General features: G+C 42.7%; 1 protein-coding gene across 3 annotated transcripts in view; it reads left to right on the forward strand.

The window, feature by feature from the left end:
- The window catches only part of BMPER (BMP binding endothelial regulator), a 504,101-nt gene extending 486,102 nt beyond the window's left edge, over nucleotides 1-17,999 (forward strand). For all 3 annotated transcript variants that reach the window (XM_070059710.1, XM_002713750.5, XM_051853278.2), the window contains 2 exons: nucleotides 1,975-2,105; nucleotides 16,580-17,999. In XM_070059710.1, the coding sequence (XP_069915811.1) occupies nucleotides 1,975-2,105; nucleotides 16,580-16,761 (313 nt within the window). In that variant the 3' untranslated portion in view covers nucleotides 16,762-17,999. The remainder of the gene's footprint in view (nucleotides 1-1,974; nucleotides 2,106-16,579) is intronic.
- Nucleotides 18,000-21,061: the final 3,062 nt, after the last annotated feature.

Raw genomic sequence — 21,061 nt, forward strand, 5'->3', positions numbered from 1 at the left:
AGAGGGAGGGAGGGAGGGAGAGATATAGTACAGTATCACTTAGGAAGTAATCTCACAGTTGGGTCTACATTTTGGTGCAGAGGGTTAAGCCACTGCTGTGAAGCCTGCATCTTGTATTGAAGTGCCAATTCAAGTCTCACCTGCTCCACTTCCAATCCAGCTTCCTGCTAATGTGCCTGGAAGACAGCAGATGATGACTTAAGTACTTGGGCCCCTGCCACTCATGTAGAAAACCTGGATAGAGTTCTTGACTCTTAGTTTTGGCCTAGCTCAGCCCTGACTGTTGGAGCCATTTGGGGAGTGAGCTAATGAATAGAAGATTCACTTACTTTCTCTCCCTCTCTCTCTCTCTCTCCCTCTCTCTCCCCCCCCTCCTTCCCTCTCTCCCCTTCTTTTCATCTTTCTCCCTCTCTTTGTCACATTGTCTTTTAATTAATTAATTACAAAATAATCTCTTGGCCAGTGAAATGCAGTAGTATCTTCAGGTATCAGATCTGTTCCCCTTTTGCCTCTGTTAGTTTTAGTTGCCTGTATGTGTGTGTTTGAGTGAAGGGCTATGATAACTTTGTGAGTATACTGTGAGTCTATAGATCCTTGAATAGAGTTTCTCCCATTTAATCCCTGTTCAGAGCCAGTTATATGCTAATTTCTACCTACAGCTTTCTGACTACTCTGTAATCAGGTGGACACAGACTCCTCATGCCAGCAGATGTTGACATTGCATGGCTACCTCCCGATCACTTTTCAAAATCATTGGTGCTACTTATAATCTTGAATATTCTTTTTTTCAGTCTTCAGTCTTGAATTAGATTCCACAAGGAAGGAGATTTACTGGATAACATGTGAAAAATATAAGAGCAATTTAATTTTATTAATCCCGGGGACATAAATGTTAACTCAGAATTGTTAGGCATTAAATTTACCTCAAGATGAAGGGGAGGATTATAGTCTAGTGCAATTGAAAGAACACTATTCTCAAAGTCAGGAGATGTAATATAATTTGCTCTTTTGCCATTTACAAAGGCAACCGTGGGTTCTTCTATTCATTTGTAAAATGATCCTTTTCTTTATAGAACAGAGACTACACTATGCTTGTTTACTATATTCACCAACAGGTTGCTTGTGAAAACATGTTGTAATACATCAACATAAAGTCCTTATTATGCCTTTGTCTTCAACATGTTTGAATATTGCTTAGCTTCAGTTTAAACATATTTCAGGTCAGTTTGTGTCCTTGCCAATCATTTCCATATTTGAGCTTAAGCTACGGACATCTTGGCTCAGTCCTCTTTATCTTTCAGTCTAATTATGGACCTAAAATGTTTGTTTGAGATGTGTTATGCTACAAACCAAGGAATGAAGCTTCAGTATTCCTAAAGACCAGGATTTTAAGATATTTTAAAGTTAATTCCATTTATACTGTCTCAGAAAGCCATAGGATCTTGTGCTTCCATCAAATTGGTAGTTATTTTTGGTTATATTGCAGTAGAAGCTATCATTTTTATATTGGTGCTTTTCACAAAGTGGCACCCTTACCTTGGCTATATTCTAAAGGCTGCCTTTTCAGTAGGGTGATCATCAGGACATGTGGCGATTTACGTCCAAGTTAATGAAAATTAAACCAGAGATCTGGTTTTTCCTTTGCACTAGCCACATGCCAAGTGGCCGGATGTGGGTAGTGGCTCCTGCTTTGACAGTGGGGATTACAGAACGTTCTGTCACTGCAGCAGGCTCTGTTGGACAGCTCTGGTCTAGAAGAAAGGATATCTAACGTCACATTGGTCAAAGCCATCCAGCACTTACATTTCACACAGAACTTTTATGTCATTTCTTTGATTCCCAACCTAAAATAGCTACCTTTAGCAACCAGTCAGGGCTCCCCATCTTCCCACCAGTACTTTCTTCAAGTTGTGTTCAACGTGTTTGATGATTTAATATTTTTAAATGTTCTTTTCTCTCTACTGGGTCTCATAGGTCCTGTGTGACAGACATGTGTGAATGTCCAGTCCATAAGAACTGTTATTGTGAGTCATTTCTGGCGTATACCCGGGCCTGCCAGAGAGAAGGCATCAAAGTCCACTGGGAGCCTCAGCAGAACTGTGCAGGTAAGCATGTCCTGGGGAATCCAGCCATCAGGAGTTCACTACACTGCCCAAGATGGCCATGCAGGAGACATGTAGATGCTGAGAGGACCAGCCACATCCCCACTTGACCAAAGGGCACTCCCATTTTTGGCCCAACTGGATTGCAACTTGATAAAACACAGGGGCTTCCTACTGGACAGAGTAGACAGCATTTCAGAGAAGTGCTTTGTGACAAGCACATTTGAACAATTTAAGGATTTCCACTGTTTCAAAACCCTTTCAACCTCAAGTTACCAGCTGGATGTACTTAGACGTAGGCAGTCATAATTGTGGCTTAGGTTATGTGTAGTACAAAGATTCAGGACAATTACAGTCATTTAAGGTCTTCAGGATAAACATGATGGCTTGGTTTTTCTTTTAGAAATTATTGCACAAATCCTAGCAGAATGTTCTTTTTCCTTCAAGAGATAAATTTCTGTAATAGAAGTTATTAGCTCTTTGTCCTCAGATAAGTTAATTAATTTATTTGATATTTGTAGAACAGATTCTTTTGTTCATCCAAGAAATATTTATTACAAAGTGGCTAAGGACTGGGCTTGTGCTAGGCACTGTGGGTACTTCGATGGCTGTAAGAAGTGAGGCCATTGTGATTGAGGCATTGGTCAATCCGAGAAGGATTGCAAGGAGTCAGGACAAGCATTCTGTGCAGAATAAACATGTTTAATAGCCATAAGACAGAAAAAAATAGCATGCATTTACATTGGAAGGGCACCTATTTGGCTCAAGCTTGGTGGGCAAAGAAAGAGGCACACAAGATGTGGGTGGGTTAGGAGCAGAAGCTGTATCACACAAGGCTTTTCATGTCTCAGAGAGAAAGCTAGCTTCTATTCTAAGACAAGTAGAAGCCACTGTTGGATTTTAAGCAAGCCACTTTCTGCTTCTCAAAAATGACCTTGGCTGGGCCGGTGCCTTGGCTCACTTGGTTCTAGTCCTGGCTGCTCCTCTTCCAGTCCAGCTCTCTGCTGTGGCCCAAGTGCTTGGGCCCCTGCACCCGCATGGGAGACCAGGAGGAAGCACCTGGCTCCTGGCTTCAGATTGGCGTAGTTCCGGCAGTAGCGGCCGTTTGGGGAGTGAACCAACAGAAGGAAGAGCTTTCTCTCTGTCTCTCTCTCTCTCTCACTGTCTAACTCTATCTGTCAAATAAATAAAATAAAATAAAATAATGACCTTGGCTACCACAGAGAAGATGGAGTGGAAGGGGACAAGATGGAAAGCAGGTGACTGGGAAAGAGGCTACTGCAGTGGTCCTGTGAAAAACTGGTGGAGACTTGGAGTAAGAGGGTGAAAATTCTTGTGTCGAGAAGGGACGGCATTAGCTGCATATTTTGGAACTTTGCAACGTTGCTGACCGTGAAGAGTTACAAGCACTTGTGGATATGAAGCATCTTCAGGAGCATCCAGCTCATAGAAAATGCTGCGGAAATGGAAGCTGCTGCTGTTTATATTTGAAGGTGCATGTTTGTCACGTAGTTCAGGTTTGCCAAGAATTGCCCGAAATGAGGAAGCTGGGGTTTCCAGTGTGCTACACGATTCCTAAAACACCCAGGTCAGCTCTTAGAAAAGGAGGGGGTTTGTGTCATTACTGGCTCCAAAATGTCTACATTGGTGGAGGATAGGTGTGGTCATCTAGGTAAAAGAAAGGTCGAGAAGAATTGTCCTCAAGCTGTGTTTATAGTGAATAGAAATTGTGTTCTCTTAGGTCAGTGAGTCTCAAGCTGGCTGGACATTGGTGTCAGCTTAAAAACCAAACCCAGAAACTATAGTTGGTCCCAATGCCCAGATATCATCTCACATGGCCTGCTGTGGCTTTCAGATCTTCCTGGGTGATTCTGGCCAGAAGCCAGAGTCAAAACCTTTGAGTTAGTGTGTGTGTTTACTCAGGTAGACTTGGAGGAGTAGGAGGAGGGGCCTTTGGGGCTTGCCAAGGTCCTCAGTTTCTCCTTGGTGCTATCACTTGTCTGTGTCTTTGGAAAGTGCCAAAGCTCTCTGAGTTCCCTCTGACTTCCCAATTGTATTTACTCTCTCCTCTACAAACTCAGGTCTAATATCAAAATCACTTTCCACAACAAAAGTAACTCTCCATTAGTCTTGCCTTTCTCAAAGGAGTATCGATTTGGTCAAGACAATTCACAATAAAATGTGGCTGCGACTGCCAAGAGCTGAGGCAAATGGCTGACCTTGTGCGTCAGTGCTGGGTAGAACACAGTGGGGAGGAGGCGGTGATGCTTTTGAGGGATTGGGTCCTGCCAGCTCCCTTTCTTTATTTCGAGTCTGTCCCTAGAGTCTCCTAGAAAATAAGTAAAGTGAATAGAGTCAAGCCCCAGTCCATCCATCCTGGGGTAATAGAGGGCTCCACAGAATTCTGTTCACTTTATTAGCTATGGTGCTACTCTGGTTAGGACTGGGTTAGATAGAAGGTATGTGAACCTTCTCTTCCTGGCCCAGAGCTATACTTAGCACCATTTCGGTGCACACATTGCATTTGAGGACTACACATTTTGCGTCAGCATCCTCATTTCAGAAACCGAATTTCTGAAGCTAAAATTACTTTTCTAATGGAAATGGAATAATGCTCCTGAAAGGTGCCATTTACCTCTCAAAATTAGTGGAGCCATCTGGGTGATGTATAACTCCATCAAGGTGCAGTTGGGGAGGAATGTTTTATACATACATGTATACACACACACACACACACACACACACACTTTATGGACTTGCACAGACTGATGGTACGGGGAAAAATACATTTACAGACGTAAGTAGCATCTCCCAGGAGATTCATCTCAGATTCGTCTGGAATATTGTGGACTACAAGAATACTTTTTTCTTGTTTGTAACTCCAGGGTCCTTTGACTCTCAACAGCACTTAAGGCCACTTAAGCGAGACAGAGAAGAGGAAATTTCCAGAGTACAAAGCCTAGAAATTGAACAAATAAAAAGCCAGCCAGGCAAGGATGTCTGAATGAAAAATGACATTTTAAAGGCTAGCCTGCGCTTTAACTGTCATGACTACCAACACAGTATATGCCCACTAACTGTCAGGAAGGGCTAATGGAACTCTAATTTAGCATGGGAATTCTAAATAAAATATAGTATGGTAAGGACTATAGTGAAGGTACATAAAATTTTAATAATAGCCATTTATATTACTATTTACTATTTGCTAAGTACCTCCTTTTCCCCAAGGCCTATACTAGCATTTTCTACTATATTTTGTTTTATTTAATGCCCATAATAATCTGTATGGCAACATTCTATTACCTACATTTTACTTATAAGGACATTGCAGCTTAGAATAGTTAAGTCATTTGCTGAACACACAACCAGAGACCAGGATTCTGGGAGCTGAACCTAGGTCAATTTTCATTATAGCCCCTATTCTTTATATAAGTTCTTTATGTGCTTATATAAGTATCAACTATGTCATCCAAATATTTATCTGGACCTTCATTAGCCTGAGTGGCTTTCCAATTTCTGTGCATTCGTCCCATATCACTGGTAGTTGTCATTTGACACCTTCTGACTCTACGTTTGTTTTGATCTTGTGTCCTGTGTCTCACTTTGCCATCCTTAGCAGATTTTCTGCCACCTGCCTGTAAGCGGCACTAATTGTCACTGCGCATTCAGTAATACATTTTATAAATGTAAAAAGTGCTGGCCAAGCGGGTACGCGTGTTTTTCTGCAGCTTAATGGACAGCCTTCTGGGCCGTGTAAGCAGATCACCTGCTCCCCGTTCGGCTCCACAAACCTCAGGGGATTCTGGTGCCTTTTTGCGGCAACTCTGCCGTGATTATATACACTGAGCTGTCCTGTGGCTCCATGAATGCTTCCTGCAAAAGTTCCGGAGATGAGGTCAGGTGCAGTGACCTTCAGCACTCAGTAGAGGGTCACAGAGACGGCTGACTTTCAGACAGGTCAGAGCCCTGGTCACTGAGTGTATTGATAGAGTGAGCACATGAACCTTTATGGGTCACCCGTAGCTGTTTGATTGCCCCTTGAGAATAAATGCATGCTAACCTAAGTCACTATGGCAACTTCCAGATTTAAAACAAAATCTCTTTATTTTCATTTATTCAAAAGACAGAGATACAGAGTCAGAGATCTTCCATCTGCTGGCTCACTCTCCAAAATGCCTACAAAAGCCAGGCTTGGGTCATACTGCAGCAAGGAGCCCGAACTCAGTCTGGCTGTCCCACATGGGTAGCAGGGTCCCAAGTATCTGAACCATCACATGGGGTGCACATTAGAAGGAAGCTGAAATCAGAAGCAGAGCTGGGACTCAAACCCCCAGTGTTCTGATGTGGGGTGTGGGCTTCTCAAGGGTGTCTTAACCTCCGTGCCAGATGCTCACCCTCCTGCTTTTATTAAATTGTTTATAAACAAGGGAATACTTTGTAAAATCAAATTAAATCACATTTATGTTTTTTATTTGTTTATTTTATTTATTTATTTTTTGACAGGCAGAGTTAGACAGTGAGAGAGAGGGACAGAGAGAAAGGTCTTCCTTCTGTTGGCTCACCCCCCAAAATGGCCGCTATTGCCAGTGTGCTGCGCCGATCCGAAGCCAGGAGCCAGGTGCTTCCTCCTGGTCTCCCATGCAGGGCCCAAGCACTTGGGCCATCCTCCACTGCCTTCCCAGGCCACAGCAGAGGGCTGGACTGGAAGAGGAGCAACCGGGACAGAATCCGGCGCCCTGACCAGGACTAGAACGCAGGGTGCTAGTGCTGCAGGCGGAGGATTAGCCAAGTGAACCATGGCACCGGCCACATTTATGTTTAAAAGTCATCTCTTCTTGTATAAGTTTGGAAAACAATTTAGTTCACAGAGAGTACAAGAGGAAATCAGTATTAATTTTCCAGGATCATATAAAAGTTGTGCCAAATCAAGGGAAATCTTATGATAGGGGTGGGCAGTTGGGGTTCCAGTTAGGACAGTCGCATCCCATACTGGAATGCATCAGTGAGTCCTGCTTCCACTCTAAATTCCACTTTTATGCTGATGCACACCCTGGGAGGTAGCAGGTGATATAGCTCAAGTGGGTGGATCTCTGCCACCCACGAGGGAAACATGGGTTGGGTTACCAGCTCCCATCTCAGCTGGACTCAGCCCTAGCCATTATGAACATTCAGAAGTCTCTCTCTTCTGTTGGTCTCTCCATTCCTCTGCCTCTAAAATCAATAAATAAATTCATGTATTACAAAACATCTTGTGATAGCGCTCCACACTTTAAAATTCTTCCAAGACTTCCCATTGCCAAGACTGTGGGGTCATTTTCGATCTTTGGTTCCTGCCTTCTTCTGTACCTTGGTCTCTAATCACTGCCCCTCCTCAAATTCTGTGCTTCTTCCCACCTCCCAAGCCAAGAATCCTCCATTTCCTGGTGAAATCGCTGTCCCTGCCATTGCCCACCTACCCACCTTGTTCCTGTTGCTCTCTGCCTGGGAAGCTCTTCCTGCCATTGTCAGTCTGCCAGGTTTATACTCACCTTTTAAGACTTGAGGGAGAACTCACTGTCTACTTTAGTACATCTTCATTTTATTAAGAACCCGTTTGCATGTCAGCTTCACTTATTTTATTGGAAGCCCAGTCTCCTATAACAGGAGATCAAAGTCACTGTCTGATTCACATTTCATTCCTTCAACTTAAAAGAATATCTGGCCTACAGTAGATATTCAGTAGGTATTTACTGATTTAATTGGAGTTGAAATGGAGATGGTATTTATAGGATGAAGAACAATGATAGGGAGATTTGTTTTCCCGGCAGTACTTTATTTTCTACAGTTCAGTTTCTGTCTATAGAATGTGAGGGACAAATCAGTGCTCAGTGGACAAAAGGTCAGATGTCACAGAAGTTAATGTCAGCACTAGAAGAAGCAATTGAGGAACCAAGAAAGGAGAGACAAGAGAGTTTATGTTTTAAGAGAGCCAGGGGCGAAGAAAGAACACAGCAGAAAAGAGGGAATTCTGTTTGGGAATTTTCCTACTAGAAGGGATCTTGGCAAGACTTGAAGGGGGAGCAAAGCATCTGGAGGGTGAGGTGAGTTGAAAGAGGCATTCTGGAAGCAACAGGGTGGAAAATGAAGCCGAGACCAGCCAAATGGGATTCACACTGGGAAATGAAATGATGGATTGCATGTCATTAAGATGAAATCATCATCCTATAGGCATTTATGGAGCTGTTCCTCTGTGCTTGGCCCTGTGCCAGAACTTTGGATCATGGAAGATAAGAACCCCGCCTGCAGGAGCCCAGGCCTCAGAGGTTCATTCTCTGACTGGGAGTGCTTGCCATGGTGACCCCCAGAACTTGAAGTCTAAAGCTATGCAGGTTCCATTGCAGGTGCAGAGCAACAGTCTTTAGGGATGGGGCTGAGGAGTATTTATGTCTTGTAAACTATCCTAGGGCACTCCTGAGTGCCTCTGAATAGGAACTGCAGTTGGGGAAACAGATAACTACAACTTGAAAATGCCATGGGATGCAGAGGAAGGGAGGGCACCCTGGGCACACCCAGGAAGTCCCTTGAAGGATGTGGTATTTGAGTTAGGATACAGGGGGAGGTAAAGGGTGGGTGGGAAAGGGAAGGAAAGGGAAAGGGAGAAGAAGCTAGAAGACAAGGAACGCAATGCCGGAAGAAGTATCCAGGAGGTCCTGTGAATATGTAGTGCCAGGCAGTAGGCAGAGAAGCCCCAAAGAGAGGGAATTCTCAAGGAGGCAGCCCAGAGCCAGGATTGCCCAGTGTCATAAGTTAAACGAGTGGGAGGGAAGTTATGGGGGGGGGGAGCCATTGTAATCCATAAACTGTACTTTGGAAATTTATATTTAATAAATAAAAGTTAAAAAAAAAACAAGTTAAACTGAATGAAAAGAACAAATATTTTACATAGCGGTCTTGAGCGAATGGGAGTTTCTAGTATACCAGTGGACCAGTCTGATCATTAGTAGGAACTTTAGAGGGAATCACTTCAGGAAAGAAGTGGACGAGGAAGACCGAATTCAGGGCTCATGAATTAAGGAAGAATGGGGTAAAATGACTAAGTTTTTCTAGGAGGTTAAGTCTGATAGCTTAGGGATTTTTTTCTTTTGTGCAACAGAGAGAGAGAGAGAGAACATTAATGTGCAAGTAGATGAACAAATAATAGAATAAGTTCTTAGAGGAGTTGTGGCAGAAAGTAGGAAGGGCAAATCAAGGATGGGTGCAAGTGAGGAGGAGGGTGAGTTAAAGATGCTTGCGCAGGTGACCCAAACCCAACCCTGGAGGAGCGGTGTGCTCTGGAGTTGGGGAAGAGCTTCAGTAGGGTTTGAGGTACAAAATGACAGGAAACAGCAATTTACATTGTGTAATTTGTTAACATCGATTGCCCTGTTTTCTACAAAGGAATGAGTCTCTTCAATGACTGAAGCATGAATGTGAGAGCTACTTATAGGACCAAGCCCCAATCCTTATGGCCCATTAGAATGAATAGTGTGGGACAGAGGGAAGGAAGAATACTTATATTTTAATATTAGATATCCTAGTGCCACCTTTAGAAGTTCTATTTTACTTGGTTTGGAATAGAGTTGGGGCACCCAAAAGCTCCCCAGTGGTTCTAATACCAAGTGTCGCCACTGTTGGTCTACAGAAGCAAAACAACACATGGGTGCAATTATTAGCTATGAATATGATACTCAGCTAGTGGGTTTGCAAATTATTAGGCATGTGCAATGTCTAACATGTTCTGTTAATCACTCAAAAGAGAAGAACTTTGAAGGGATCAGTGGAAGGCCATGAGATTATCAGAGAATCATCAGTTGAAAAGTTTAAAGCCAGAGTTAGGTTGGTCCACCTACACCCTCACCCATTTCTCCATCCATTCAATCACCAGTAGTCCTCTGAAAATCTACTGCATGTTAAACACCATGTCCCCACTGACAGCAAAGAAACAGAATGTGGTCTAGATTTATTTTAGCCTGGGATGGTGGAGAGAAAGGATGAAACCAATGATACCATTTCATGTTTTAATGCAGTGATGGAGGCAGTCGGCAGGTATTCTGAATTTCCAGAAACCTCCCATCCATCCAGTAGGGGTGGGAGAAAAAGTCAGAAATTGCATCTGAAAGAGCAGTATATGGGGTGAATAGTGTGGCATTCACCAAGCTAGATTAGAAGGTAGACAACAAGCCTTTAGGAATGACTTGGCCCTAGGAGGTTCCTGGTCGTGTGAGGGAAGAATTAAATTGTGAAAAGCTGAGACAACTTAATGACGTTGCATTGTGAAGGTAATGATAAGGAGTACAATGCTTAGGAGGAGGAGTAACTTTTTATTCAGTCTCTGCATATGTTAGGAACTAGGCATACACAAATTGGCTAAAGTAGGAGGGCTATTTTGAAAGATCGTAGAGGATCTTTCCTTAACGAGGAAAATCCCAGTGTCATGAGTATATAACAGACTGACTGACAGCACCCAGGACCTGAATATCGGACTGGGGCTAGGTGTCCGCCATGGAGGACATGGATGTGGAAAGCCCTGTAGAGAGGGCTGCCAGATAAGAGAAGTGGCCTTTGCTTAATGACACAGTGGCCCACACTGGCCCATAAGAAGAGGCCTCAGGGAAGAAGTACTTGGCCTCCCCTTCTTCTCTCCAGTCTCCTGCTGGCATTCACTGCTCACAAGGGATCCCGTCGATGTCATTTGAAGAGACCAGTATAAGCATGGTCCAGAACAGGGTGAAAAAGCAGGGTGGAGCCAGGAGAGGCAAATGGAAAATATCCAGTCCCCTGTCTATCATGCTTCTGTCTGTTTCGTGACTCACTCATTTGTTATGCAGATATTTGTTGCTGGCCTCCATACCTAATGCCCTCTAGGTGCTGGAAAATGTGCAAGATGCCAGAGAGGTAGACCAGATGGGAACTCGACCCTTGGGAGGTCACATTCTAGTATTAGAAGAGGGTTAATACCATACTGTGTTGTGTAATGATGGGCTTAAATTTGAAAAGTAGGGAAAAGGGCTTTCTAGATAGGGAACGTGGAAGATGTTGTTTTGGATAGGAGACTGCCTTTGAGAAGAACCTCATAGATGAGGGAGTGAGGCAGGTATAGGGATCAAGAAGGTCATATTTGATGTTTCAATATAATTGGTAATTAACTTCCAGTCACTCAGCCCTCTGTTGTATCAGACAGATGGCCATATTTACCTCTATTCCCGAAGTGTCTTGTCCAGTGGCTTTGCTCAGAACAGGTGGTTAGTAAGAAATGATAGTATAGTTAACAATTGGGACAGGGAAAAATAAATAAATGTATCCGTGCTGAGTATGAATCCCTATAGAAAAATGTGCATTGTAGAGCCAAATTTTTGAAAGTGTATACTATTCAGATGGTTTTCAAAATTCTGTGTGTCGGACAGCTCAGTTTTGTTGACCTAGAATAAAATGAACCTAACAGAACAGATAAAATTGCATTTACTTGGGGCTAATTAGAATTGCAATCCTGGAAAATGCAAATTCAAGCAGCCTTGAATATTTCCTCTGAGGTTTTACGAAATGGTGACCAACCATATTAAAAGCTTAAAATTCCAAGAAGATAATCGTTGTATCATTTGCTTGTCAGAAATTATGATTGGTGCTAACAAGAGTCATTCTGTCTGGTAAGAAAGGGCGTGGGAAGCAGGCAGGCACTTACACATGGTTAACAGAAGCTGGTGAGTCGCAGTTTGGCCCAGTCCAAAGGTCAGTTCACATCTGGAAAGAGAGTACTGGTAGCCTGGTTCAGAGGCTCAACCGTGGATGTGGCTAATATCTGGTTTAACGGGTACTTCTGACTTTATTAAGTGCCTTGGGTCCATAGTTCTCCAATTTTATTTTTTCCTTGACAATTTTTTAAACTTTTATTTAATAAATATAAATTTCCAATGTATAGCTTTTGGATTACAGTGGCCTTTTTCCCCCCATAACTTCCTTCCCACCTGCAACCCTCCCATCTCCTGCTCCCTCTCCCATCCCATTCACATCAAGATACATTTTCAATTATCTTTATATACAGAAGATCAATTTAGTATATATTAAGTAAAGATTTCAACAGTTTGCACCTACACAGAAACACAAAGTTTAAAGTACTGTTTGAGTACTAGTTATACCATTAATTCACGTAGTACAACACGTTAAGAACAGAGATCCTACATGAGGAGTAAGTGCACAGTGACTCCTGTTGTTGACTTAACAATTGACACTCTTACTTATGGCGTCAGTAATCACCCTAGGCTCTTGTCATGAGCTGCCAAGGCTATGGAAGCCTTTTGAGTTCGCCAACTCCGATCTTATTTAGACAAGGTCCTTGACAATTTTCTCTCTCTAATAAATAATTTGTGAGAGGTAACGGAATACTCTTTGGAACAGGGTTCTTTCCTTTGTCCTTCACTAGTGTAATGGGTATTTAAGCCACCTTCACAGAATTTCTTTTATGCTTATTGTTAACTTAGTAAAAGATGGTCAGACACCTGCATTCCATAGCAACGCTAAATATGTAATTTGGAAGACTGAAAGGCCCATTTTCATGAAAAACATTCATATTTTTAAGTTTTATTGTTACAGGATTCTTGACCAGATATTATTCTACAAGCTGCATAAACAGCAGTAGAGATCTTTAAGCTGCTGCTAATCCTCCACTGTTAGTACCTTTGGAGTACTACAGATGAAAGTTGGTTTGCTGTCAGTGCTCTTGGAAAGTGCTTGCCACCTGTGTCAGTGTTTCTATTCATGAGAATGAAGCTCCGGACATAACTAAAGTAGAAAAGTCTTTATACCATAAAACTTGCAGAATGCTGGCATTATTGTCTTCTGAGAAATCTGTTCATGACTTTTCAGGATCTCAGTATATCATTAAAATCATTTTAGAACTTAGTTAACAAAGAGAGAAAATGGCTTTGACTTGGTTAATCTTTGTCATCATTTTGTGTTCCGTGGCCCAGCCAGCCAGCTGCTGTTCTCCCTGTGGTCACCCATCTGATTTTTTTTTCTGGCCCCACCCCACTGTTACTCTATCTTCCCTCAGATGAATTTCATTCAGCACATGATCAGATCATTTTAATTAAAATATGTCACACATTTCCAATATCCTTGGCAGGTAATTTTCCCTGTGTATTATAATATCAATACTGCTGCATGGGCCGGCATTGTAGTGTAGTAGATGAAGCCTCCACCTATGGCACCTGTGTCCATTATGGGCTCCAGTTTGTGTCCTGGCTGCTCTACTTCCAATCCAGCTCCCTGCTAAAGTCCTGGGAAAGCAGTGAAAGATGGCCAAAGTGCTTGGGCCCCTGCACTTATGTGGGGGACGTTCAAGAAGCTCCTGGCTGATTTCAGGACATACTACAGGGCAGTTGTAATCAAAACAGCATGGTACTGGTACAGAAACAGATGGATAGACCAATGGAACAGAATTGAAACACCAGAAATCAACCCAAACATCTACAGCCAACTTATATTTGATCAAGGATCTAAAACCAATTCCTGGAGCAAGGACAGTCTATTCAATAAATGGTGCTGGGAAAACTGGATTTCCACCTGCAGAAGCATGAAGCAAGACCCCTACCTTACACCTTACACAAAAATCCACTCAACATGGATTAAAGACCTAAATCTACGACCTGACACCATCAAGTTACTAGAGAACATTGGAGAAACTCTTCAAGATATTGGCACAGGCAAAGAGTTTCTGGAAAAGACCCGGGAGGCACAGGCAGTCAAAGCCAAAATCAACTATTGGGATTGCATCAAATTGAGAAGTTTCTGTACTGCAAAAGAAACAGTCAGGAGAGTGAAGAGACAACCGACAGAATGGGAAAAAATATTTGCAAACTATGCAACAGATAAAGGGTTAATAACCAGAATCTATAAAGAGATCAAGAAACTCCACAAAAACAAAACCAACAACCCACTTAAGAGATGGGCCAAGGACCTCAATAGACATTTTTCAAAAGAGGAAATCCAAATGGCCAACAGGCACATGAAAAAATGTTCAAGGTCACTAGCAATCAGGGAAATGCAAATCAAAACCACAATGAGGTTTCACCTCACCCCGGTTAGAATGGCTCACATACAGAAATCTACCAACAACAGATGCTGGCGAGGATGTGGGGAAAAAGGGACACTAACCCACTGTTGGTGGGAATGCAAACTGGTCAAGCCACTATGGAAGTCAGTCTGGAGATTCCTCAGAAACATGAATATAACCCTACCATTCGACCCAGCCATCCCACTCCTTGGAATTTATCCAAAGGAGTTTAAATTGGCAAACAAAAAAGCATTCTACACCCTAATGTTTATTGCAGCACAATTCACAATAGCCAAGACCTGGAACCAACCTAAATGCCCATCAATGGTAGACTGGATAAAGAAATTATGGGATATGTACTCTTTAGAATACTATACCGCAGTAAGAAACAACGAAATCCAGTCATTTGCAACAAAATGGAGGAATCTGGAACACATCATGCTGAGTGAAATAAGCCAGTCCCAAAGGGACAAATACCATATGTTCTCCCTGATCAGTGACAACTGACTGAACACCAAAAAGGAAACCTCCTGAAGTGAAATGGACACTATGAGAAACGGTGACTTGATCAGCATAGCCCTGACTGTTAATGAACAACTTAATACATTATCCCTCTTAGTATTTTTTTTTGTCTGTTCTACTTAATATGATGGGTTTAATTCTGTAATTATCACACAGTTATTCTTAAGTGTTGAAAATTAACTGAAATGTGATCCCTGTTAAACATAAGAGTGGGAATAAGAGAGGGAAGAGATGTACAATTTGGGACATGCTCAAGCTGACTTGCCCCAAATGGTAGAGTTAGAAACATACCAGGGGATTCCAATTCAATCCCATCAAGGTGGCATGTACCAATGCCATCTCACTAGTCCAAGTGATCAATTTCAGTTCACAATTGATCATAATGAAAGGACTAAGAGTCAAAGGGAGCACATAAACAAGTCTAGTACCTGCTAATACTAACCGATAGAATAAATAAAGGGGAGAGTGATCCAACATGGGAAGCGAGATACTCAGCAGACTCATAGAATGGCAGATGTCCTAAATAACACTCTGGCCTCAGAATCAGCCCTAAAGGCATTCGGATCTGGCTGAAAAGCCCATGAGAGTATTTCAGGCATGGAAAGTCAAGACACTCTGGCAAAAAGATCTCTGTGAGTGAGATCCCAGTGGAAAGAAGAGGTCTTCAAAGAAGGAGGTACCTTTCTCTGAAGGGAGGAGAGAACCTCCACTTTGACTATGACCTTGTCTAAACAAGATAAGAGTCGGAGAACTCAGAGGGCTTCCATAGCCTTGGTAACTCATGACTGGAGCAAAGGGAGATTACTGATGCCATAGACAGGAGTGTCAATTGGTAAAGTCAACAACAGGAGTCACTGTGCACTTACTCCTCATGTAGGATCTCTGTCCTTAATGTGCTGTACATTGAGATTTAATGCTATAATGAGTACTCAAACAGTATATTTCACTTTGTGTTTCTATGGGGGTGCAAACTGTTGAAATCTTTACTTAATGCATACTAAACTGACCTGTAAAAAAAAAAAAGAAATTATAAATTCCCAACTTGACTCTCACTGGGATTAAACATGACAATAGGTCTGATCTGATTTCATCATCATTTAAAAAAACCATCTATTATTTTTCACTTTATGTTTCTGTGTGGGAGCAAACTGTTGAAATCCTTATTTGATGTATGCTAAACTGATCTTCTGTATATTAAGATAATCGAAAATAAATCTTGATGTGAATGGAAGGGGAGAGGGAATGGGAAAGGGGAGGGTTGTGGGTGGGAGGGACGGTATGGTATGGGGGGAAGCCATTGTAATCCATAAGTCGTACTTTGGAAATTTATATTCATTAAATAAAAGTTAAAAAAAAAAAAAAGAAGCTCCTGGCTTCAGATTGACCCATCTCTGGCCATTGTGGCCAGCTGGGAAGTGAACCAGCAGATGGAAGGTCTTTCTTTGTCTCTCCCTCTCTCTCTGTAACTCTGCCTCTCGAATAAATAAATTTTTTAAAAAATTACTGTTCCGGTTGAACAAAATACTTCTATTCATCGAATTTCAATAGCAGCGAATACTTTTAGGGGTTAATTTTGTATTCTGTTCCAATTAATGGAATGGCTGTGTAGGTTTTCTTATAGCCTTACACATTTCTAGATGGATTTATCTAAAGATAAAAGCTTTTATTATTATTTTTATTTTGAAGTTCATGGGTCTAGCAGGGAGACCTGTGGGTGTGCGTGTTTGGTTAATGTTGAACACTTTTATTTCCATGTTAAAAGGCATATCTGCACCAGTGTTCTGGTAAGGTCTATAGTGATAAGAGCCTGCAGCAATGGCTTTGGGTTGAGGGTAAATTAAGGTTGCTGTTTTGCCTTGTCACACCTTTGTCTCTTCCTGTCTTTCAGCCACCCAGTGTAAACATGGTGCTGTGTACGATACCTGTGGCCCAGGATGTGTCAAGACCTGTGACAACTGGAATGAGATTGGTCCTTGCAATAAGCCATGTGTTGCAGGTTGCCACTGTCCAGCCAACTTGGTCCTTCACAAGGGAAGGTGCATCAAGCCAGTCCTTTGTCCTCAACGGTGACCTTTGTCCTTATCCTTAAGACTTTGAAACCTGGTGTCCTTGACAATGAAGTGGAAGAGCCAATGAAGGACTGCAGTATTTGTGTGCCTGATTCTGCAAATTCACACACACAGAGTATATATGTGTACATATATATATATAGATATATAGATATATTCAAAACATTTCATCATTTATATAAACTATAGGTGGACTATTATATGTATATTTTTTGCTATAAGACATATTACTTCTAGGATCCTAATCTGCAAGCCATTGGATACATTGTATAAAAATACCGCAGGTGCTTTTAATTTAATAAGGCGGCATGCAGACATATTGGATGGCTTTAATATCACACGCGTTTGTCATTTTAAAGGAAATTTTCTAAGACCCTCAATTGCCTGCCTGCATTAATTTTAGCTTTGAGTCAGGATTTGTAATTGAGTGGGAAATGTGTTTCTCTGGAGAAGGGCACATTTATCTAGGGGCATTTCATGTTTCCAAAGAAAGGAATGTCTGCCTGAGAGAGATGGTAGGAGATTGGTGACAGGCCCTAATGGTGCATGCAAAGCAAGGGATAGGCTGTTAGACTTCACTGGGTCATGGTCTGATATTATTTCCAAAGCTGACTGGTTAGTTGCCAAGAAATATATATTTGTCATTAGGGCTTAACCAAAGAATCAAGTGACTTCTTACCATCTTTGCATATTCCCTGCATCTCCTAATTATATATGTGTGTAGGATGGATATCATCATTTGTATGTCCATGCGTTGAGATTAAGGGGTGTGTATGTGTGACCTGTTAATTTTATTGAGCATGATAAGATATTTGGAGAAACTGTTGCACAACATATGAAGACATATCCATTTCTCTGAATTTCAGAGCAATTTAGGATGGGCAAGTCTAATAAGTTGATATAGGCCCTCTACATTTTGTGATTATTATGTAAAAAAATGAAAGATTTTTAGTTATTTCCAGAGGATTCTTGTCCAGTGCTATTTGGAAGCTGTTAACATTGTCACGGTTGTTGGATAGGATAAAGCCTTTTTTGCCCAGCTGGTTTAGCACCAGTCCAAACAAAGGGTGGCCTATGTACTTGCTGTAATTCACTGATAGGTTCCTACTAGTCACCATGTGATTTTCCTGACTTTTGTTTTCAGCTGAATAAGTGGAAGTGTCTGCAAAAACAAAACCCACTGATGTTTAAAAATAAAATGTTCTGCATTGTAGTTAATAAAGGGCTTAAGATTTAAAACAATGCATTTTTCTCTTTTCAAGATGTCCTAAGATGTACTTCATAGCTATAGCAACTTGAAGCTACTCAATTTTTCTAGTTTTACTTATATATAATTTATGTACCCTGTAACAGTTTTTGATAGAATATTAATAGACAATAGAAATGCCTAGAATGTCAGCGTGTTGCCTTTGCCTATCAAAGACATTCATATTCCATATATGTGTGTATGTGTGTGTGTGTGTGTGTATGTATGTATGTGTGTATATATATATATATAAATAAACATACAACAACTAAAGTACTAATTGTGGGGCAGCATGAAGCTGACTTTGTCATTGTGCATGGACTCTTGCCACGCTACTATCGGGCTCGTGGTAGCCAGGTTATTGCCTTAGTGTCACACTTGGAAAGAGGACTTTGATTTTAGATGCTTTGGGTTCCAGATGTGTGACCTTGTCCACATGGTATGACTCTTCAGGGCCTCACCTTTGCCTATATTTCATATAAAGAAACTGTATAATGTAGTCAGGCAGGGTTGAGAATCAGGAGAGCTAGATAACCCACCACACGTGAGCTAGGAGACCTTGGCGGTAAGCTGAGATACTTAAGGCTTAGGAAAGCTTTCACTCTTGTAATCCCAGTTATTCCTTGCTCTGCTCTGAAAGGAAGGGTATAGAGCAAAGCTGATGGCTATCCCTGGTTGGTGTCTACCTTCATTAGAATGAATAGACTTCTAGGGGCCGGCATTGTGGTGTAATGAGTTAAATTACCACCTACAACACTAGCATCCCATATGAGCATCAGTTTGAGTCCTGGCTGCTCCACTTCCAATGCAGCTCCCTGCTAATGTGCCGAGGAGAGCAGCAGAAGATGGCCCAGGTGTCTGGGCCCCTGGCACTCACATGGGAGACTTGGATGGATTTCTAGGCTACTGGCTTTGCCCTGGCCCAGCCCTGGCCATTGCAGTCATTTGGAGGAGTGAAGCAGTGGATGGAAGCTCTCTCTCTCTCTCTCTCTTTCTGTCTCTCCTCTCTCTGCAACTCTGCCTTTCAGATACATAAATAAATCTTTAAAAATGAACAGATTCCTTTAGGGTAGTTTTAAATCACTTTCCAGTTCACTCTGGCCTTTCCTCTATGAAGGAGGGCTGCAGGAAGGAAATGATTCAGAAAGGAAAATTGTGGGTGGTTATTCACAGCTCATGATTCATCCAAGGACTGAGTAAGTCTTTCCAATAAGGTTAAGCAGCCTCTTTCACAACACTTTCATCATGGCCAGCTATGGTAGGTGAATGATGAAGGCTTTTCTGCATGCAATAATTTCCATCACTTTGGATGACTTGATGATAAGTTTTTGTGACATACCTCATTTAGGGGTTAGCTGAATCTCTGTGCACTTCTTTTTCAATCCTAACCCAAGAAGAAAGAGAAGGCAGAAAGGGCAGAGATCTACTTGGGTCTACTAATCCGAACAGGCAGCTGTCTGATGGAGGAGAGTAAGGAAGTCAGTTGAACATCAGTCTGCATCTTCTCTTGGCTGAACTGAGGATTAGCTTTGTCTTGTGATTGATCATAATGAGGATTCACTGGCTGATGTAGTCACTGGGGCCATGTTTTGTTTGCATGGATTTTCTTCATGGGTTTGCAAAGACCAAACTCCTGCAGTTGAAAAAATATCCTACTTCCCCCATGATACACATAATCCAGGTTAGCAATGAACGTTGGTTCCATGGTTTACCCAGAACTGAAAGATGAGTTAATATCAGTCCATCTCCATGCAAAGATGCTCTACTCTGATTATGCTCTTCACTATATTGAATTTGTCGAGAAACAAACACTGTTGATGAAGAGCAAGTGCAATCATGGGGGTCTGCAAACAGTTCATGGAAAATGCATATGATGAAAACACTATGCATGGATTGCAAACTTTTTTTGCAATGAAATAAATTATTTTAATTACACTTTCCGTGAACGTTTTAAAGTACCTTCATGTGATTCCAGTTGCACAAAGATATTGATACTGAATATAAGTTCATCAGTTTTACAAAATGGTCAAAAGCTTTGGGAGGCACGGGGGAGCTAGGCCGGAGGCCTAGGGCTGAACGGAGGCAAATTCACTCAGCCTCTCTAGGAAGGGACCCGTGGGCCTCCCAAGGGTCCTCTCTGCAATGTGCAGGTGGACACCCTTTCCTGACCCTTTTCCAAACTGGTCCTGTGTCCATAGCTCCCCCCGTGAGAGGGCCAGGGACATCCGGCTTTTGTCCCTGAACCTGGCAGCGGGTGGATTCCTGAACTGGCTTAAACCGGTGCTGACCCAGCTAGCGGTGGGGGCGGAGGGGATTACCAACTCCCAAAGACCAGTCTCCAGTGGGAAGTCCCAGGATAGGTCCTGGGGTGATGTGACTCCCCAGGCCCCAAATCTCGCTCCCCTCCAAAACGGTCTGACCTGTTTCCTTTGAGGAGCAAGTTCTGCCATCATCACAGGCCCCTAACACAACCGTGAAACCGGAAATAGGACAGCAAATAATGACTTGAGGCTGGCTGTGGTCCCCGTGGGGGGGGACCCTGTTTAGATTTGGCTGAGCTGCTTCTGAGGGAAGGGAGAGGAGAGGGATGGAGGGTACAGCAGGCGTGGAAGAGCTGCAGGTGGCCGGCAGGGTTCCGACACTCCCACTAAGCCGCCTTGGGCTTTGGGGCCCGGGTCACACACCAAGAGTGTGGACGCGCTTGTTAGGAAAGGGGTAGCAGGGGCTTCTCCTCCACCTGGAACATGGAGATCCAGAGGAGGCAGAAAGGGCTCTAGAACCCGGACCAGCTTCGAGCTTCTTGTTGCTTGTTTGGTCAAAAGAGCTTGGCTGGGCTTGTTTGGGTCAGGCCTGGGTGGGAGGCCCCTATCACAGCTGCAGGACTGCGATCTGGGCCCGGGCCTGGATCCGAAGCAAAGTGGGCCACGGAGCCTGAGCTGTACTGCCCTTTGAGACACATTGCTGAGGGGTGCCTGTGGGCAGCCGCGATGCTGTGGGGGAATGATCACACGAGCCCTGGGAACCGTGCCACTTCTGGGACACCACATCCCCGGGT

This window comes from Oryctolagus cuniculus, chromosome 16, assembly GCF_964237555.1.
Source record: "Oryctolagus cuniculus chromosome 16, mOryCun1.1, whole genome shotgun sequence".
NCBI lineage: Eukaryota > Metazoa > Chordata > Mammalia > Lagomorpha > Leporidae > Oryctolagus > Oryctolagus cuniculus.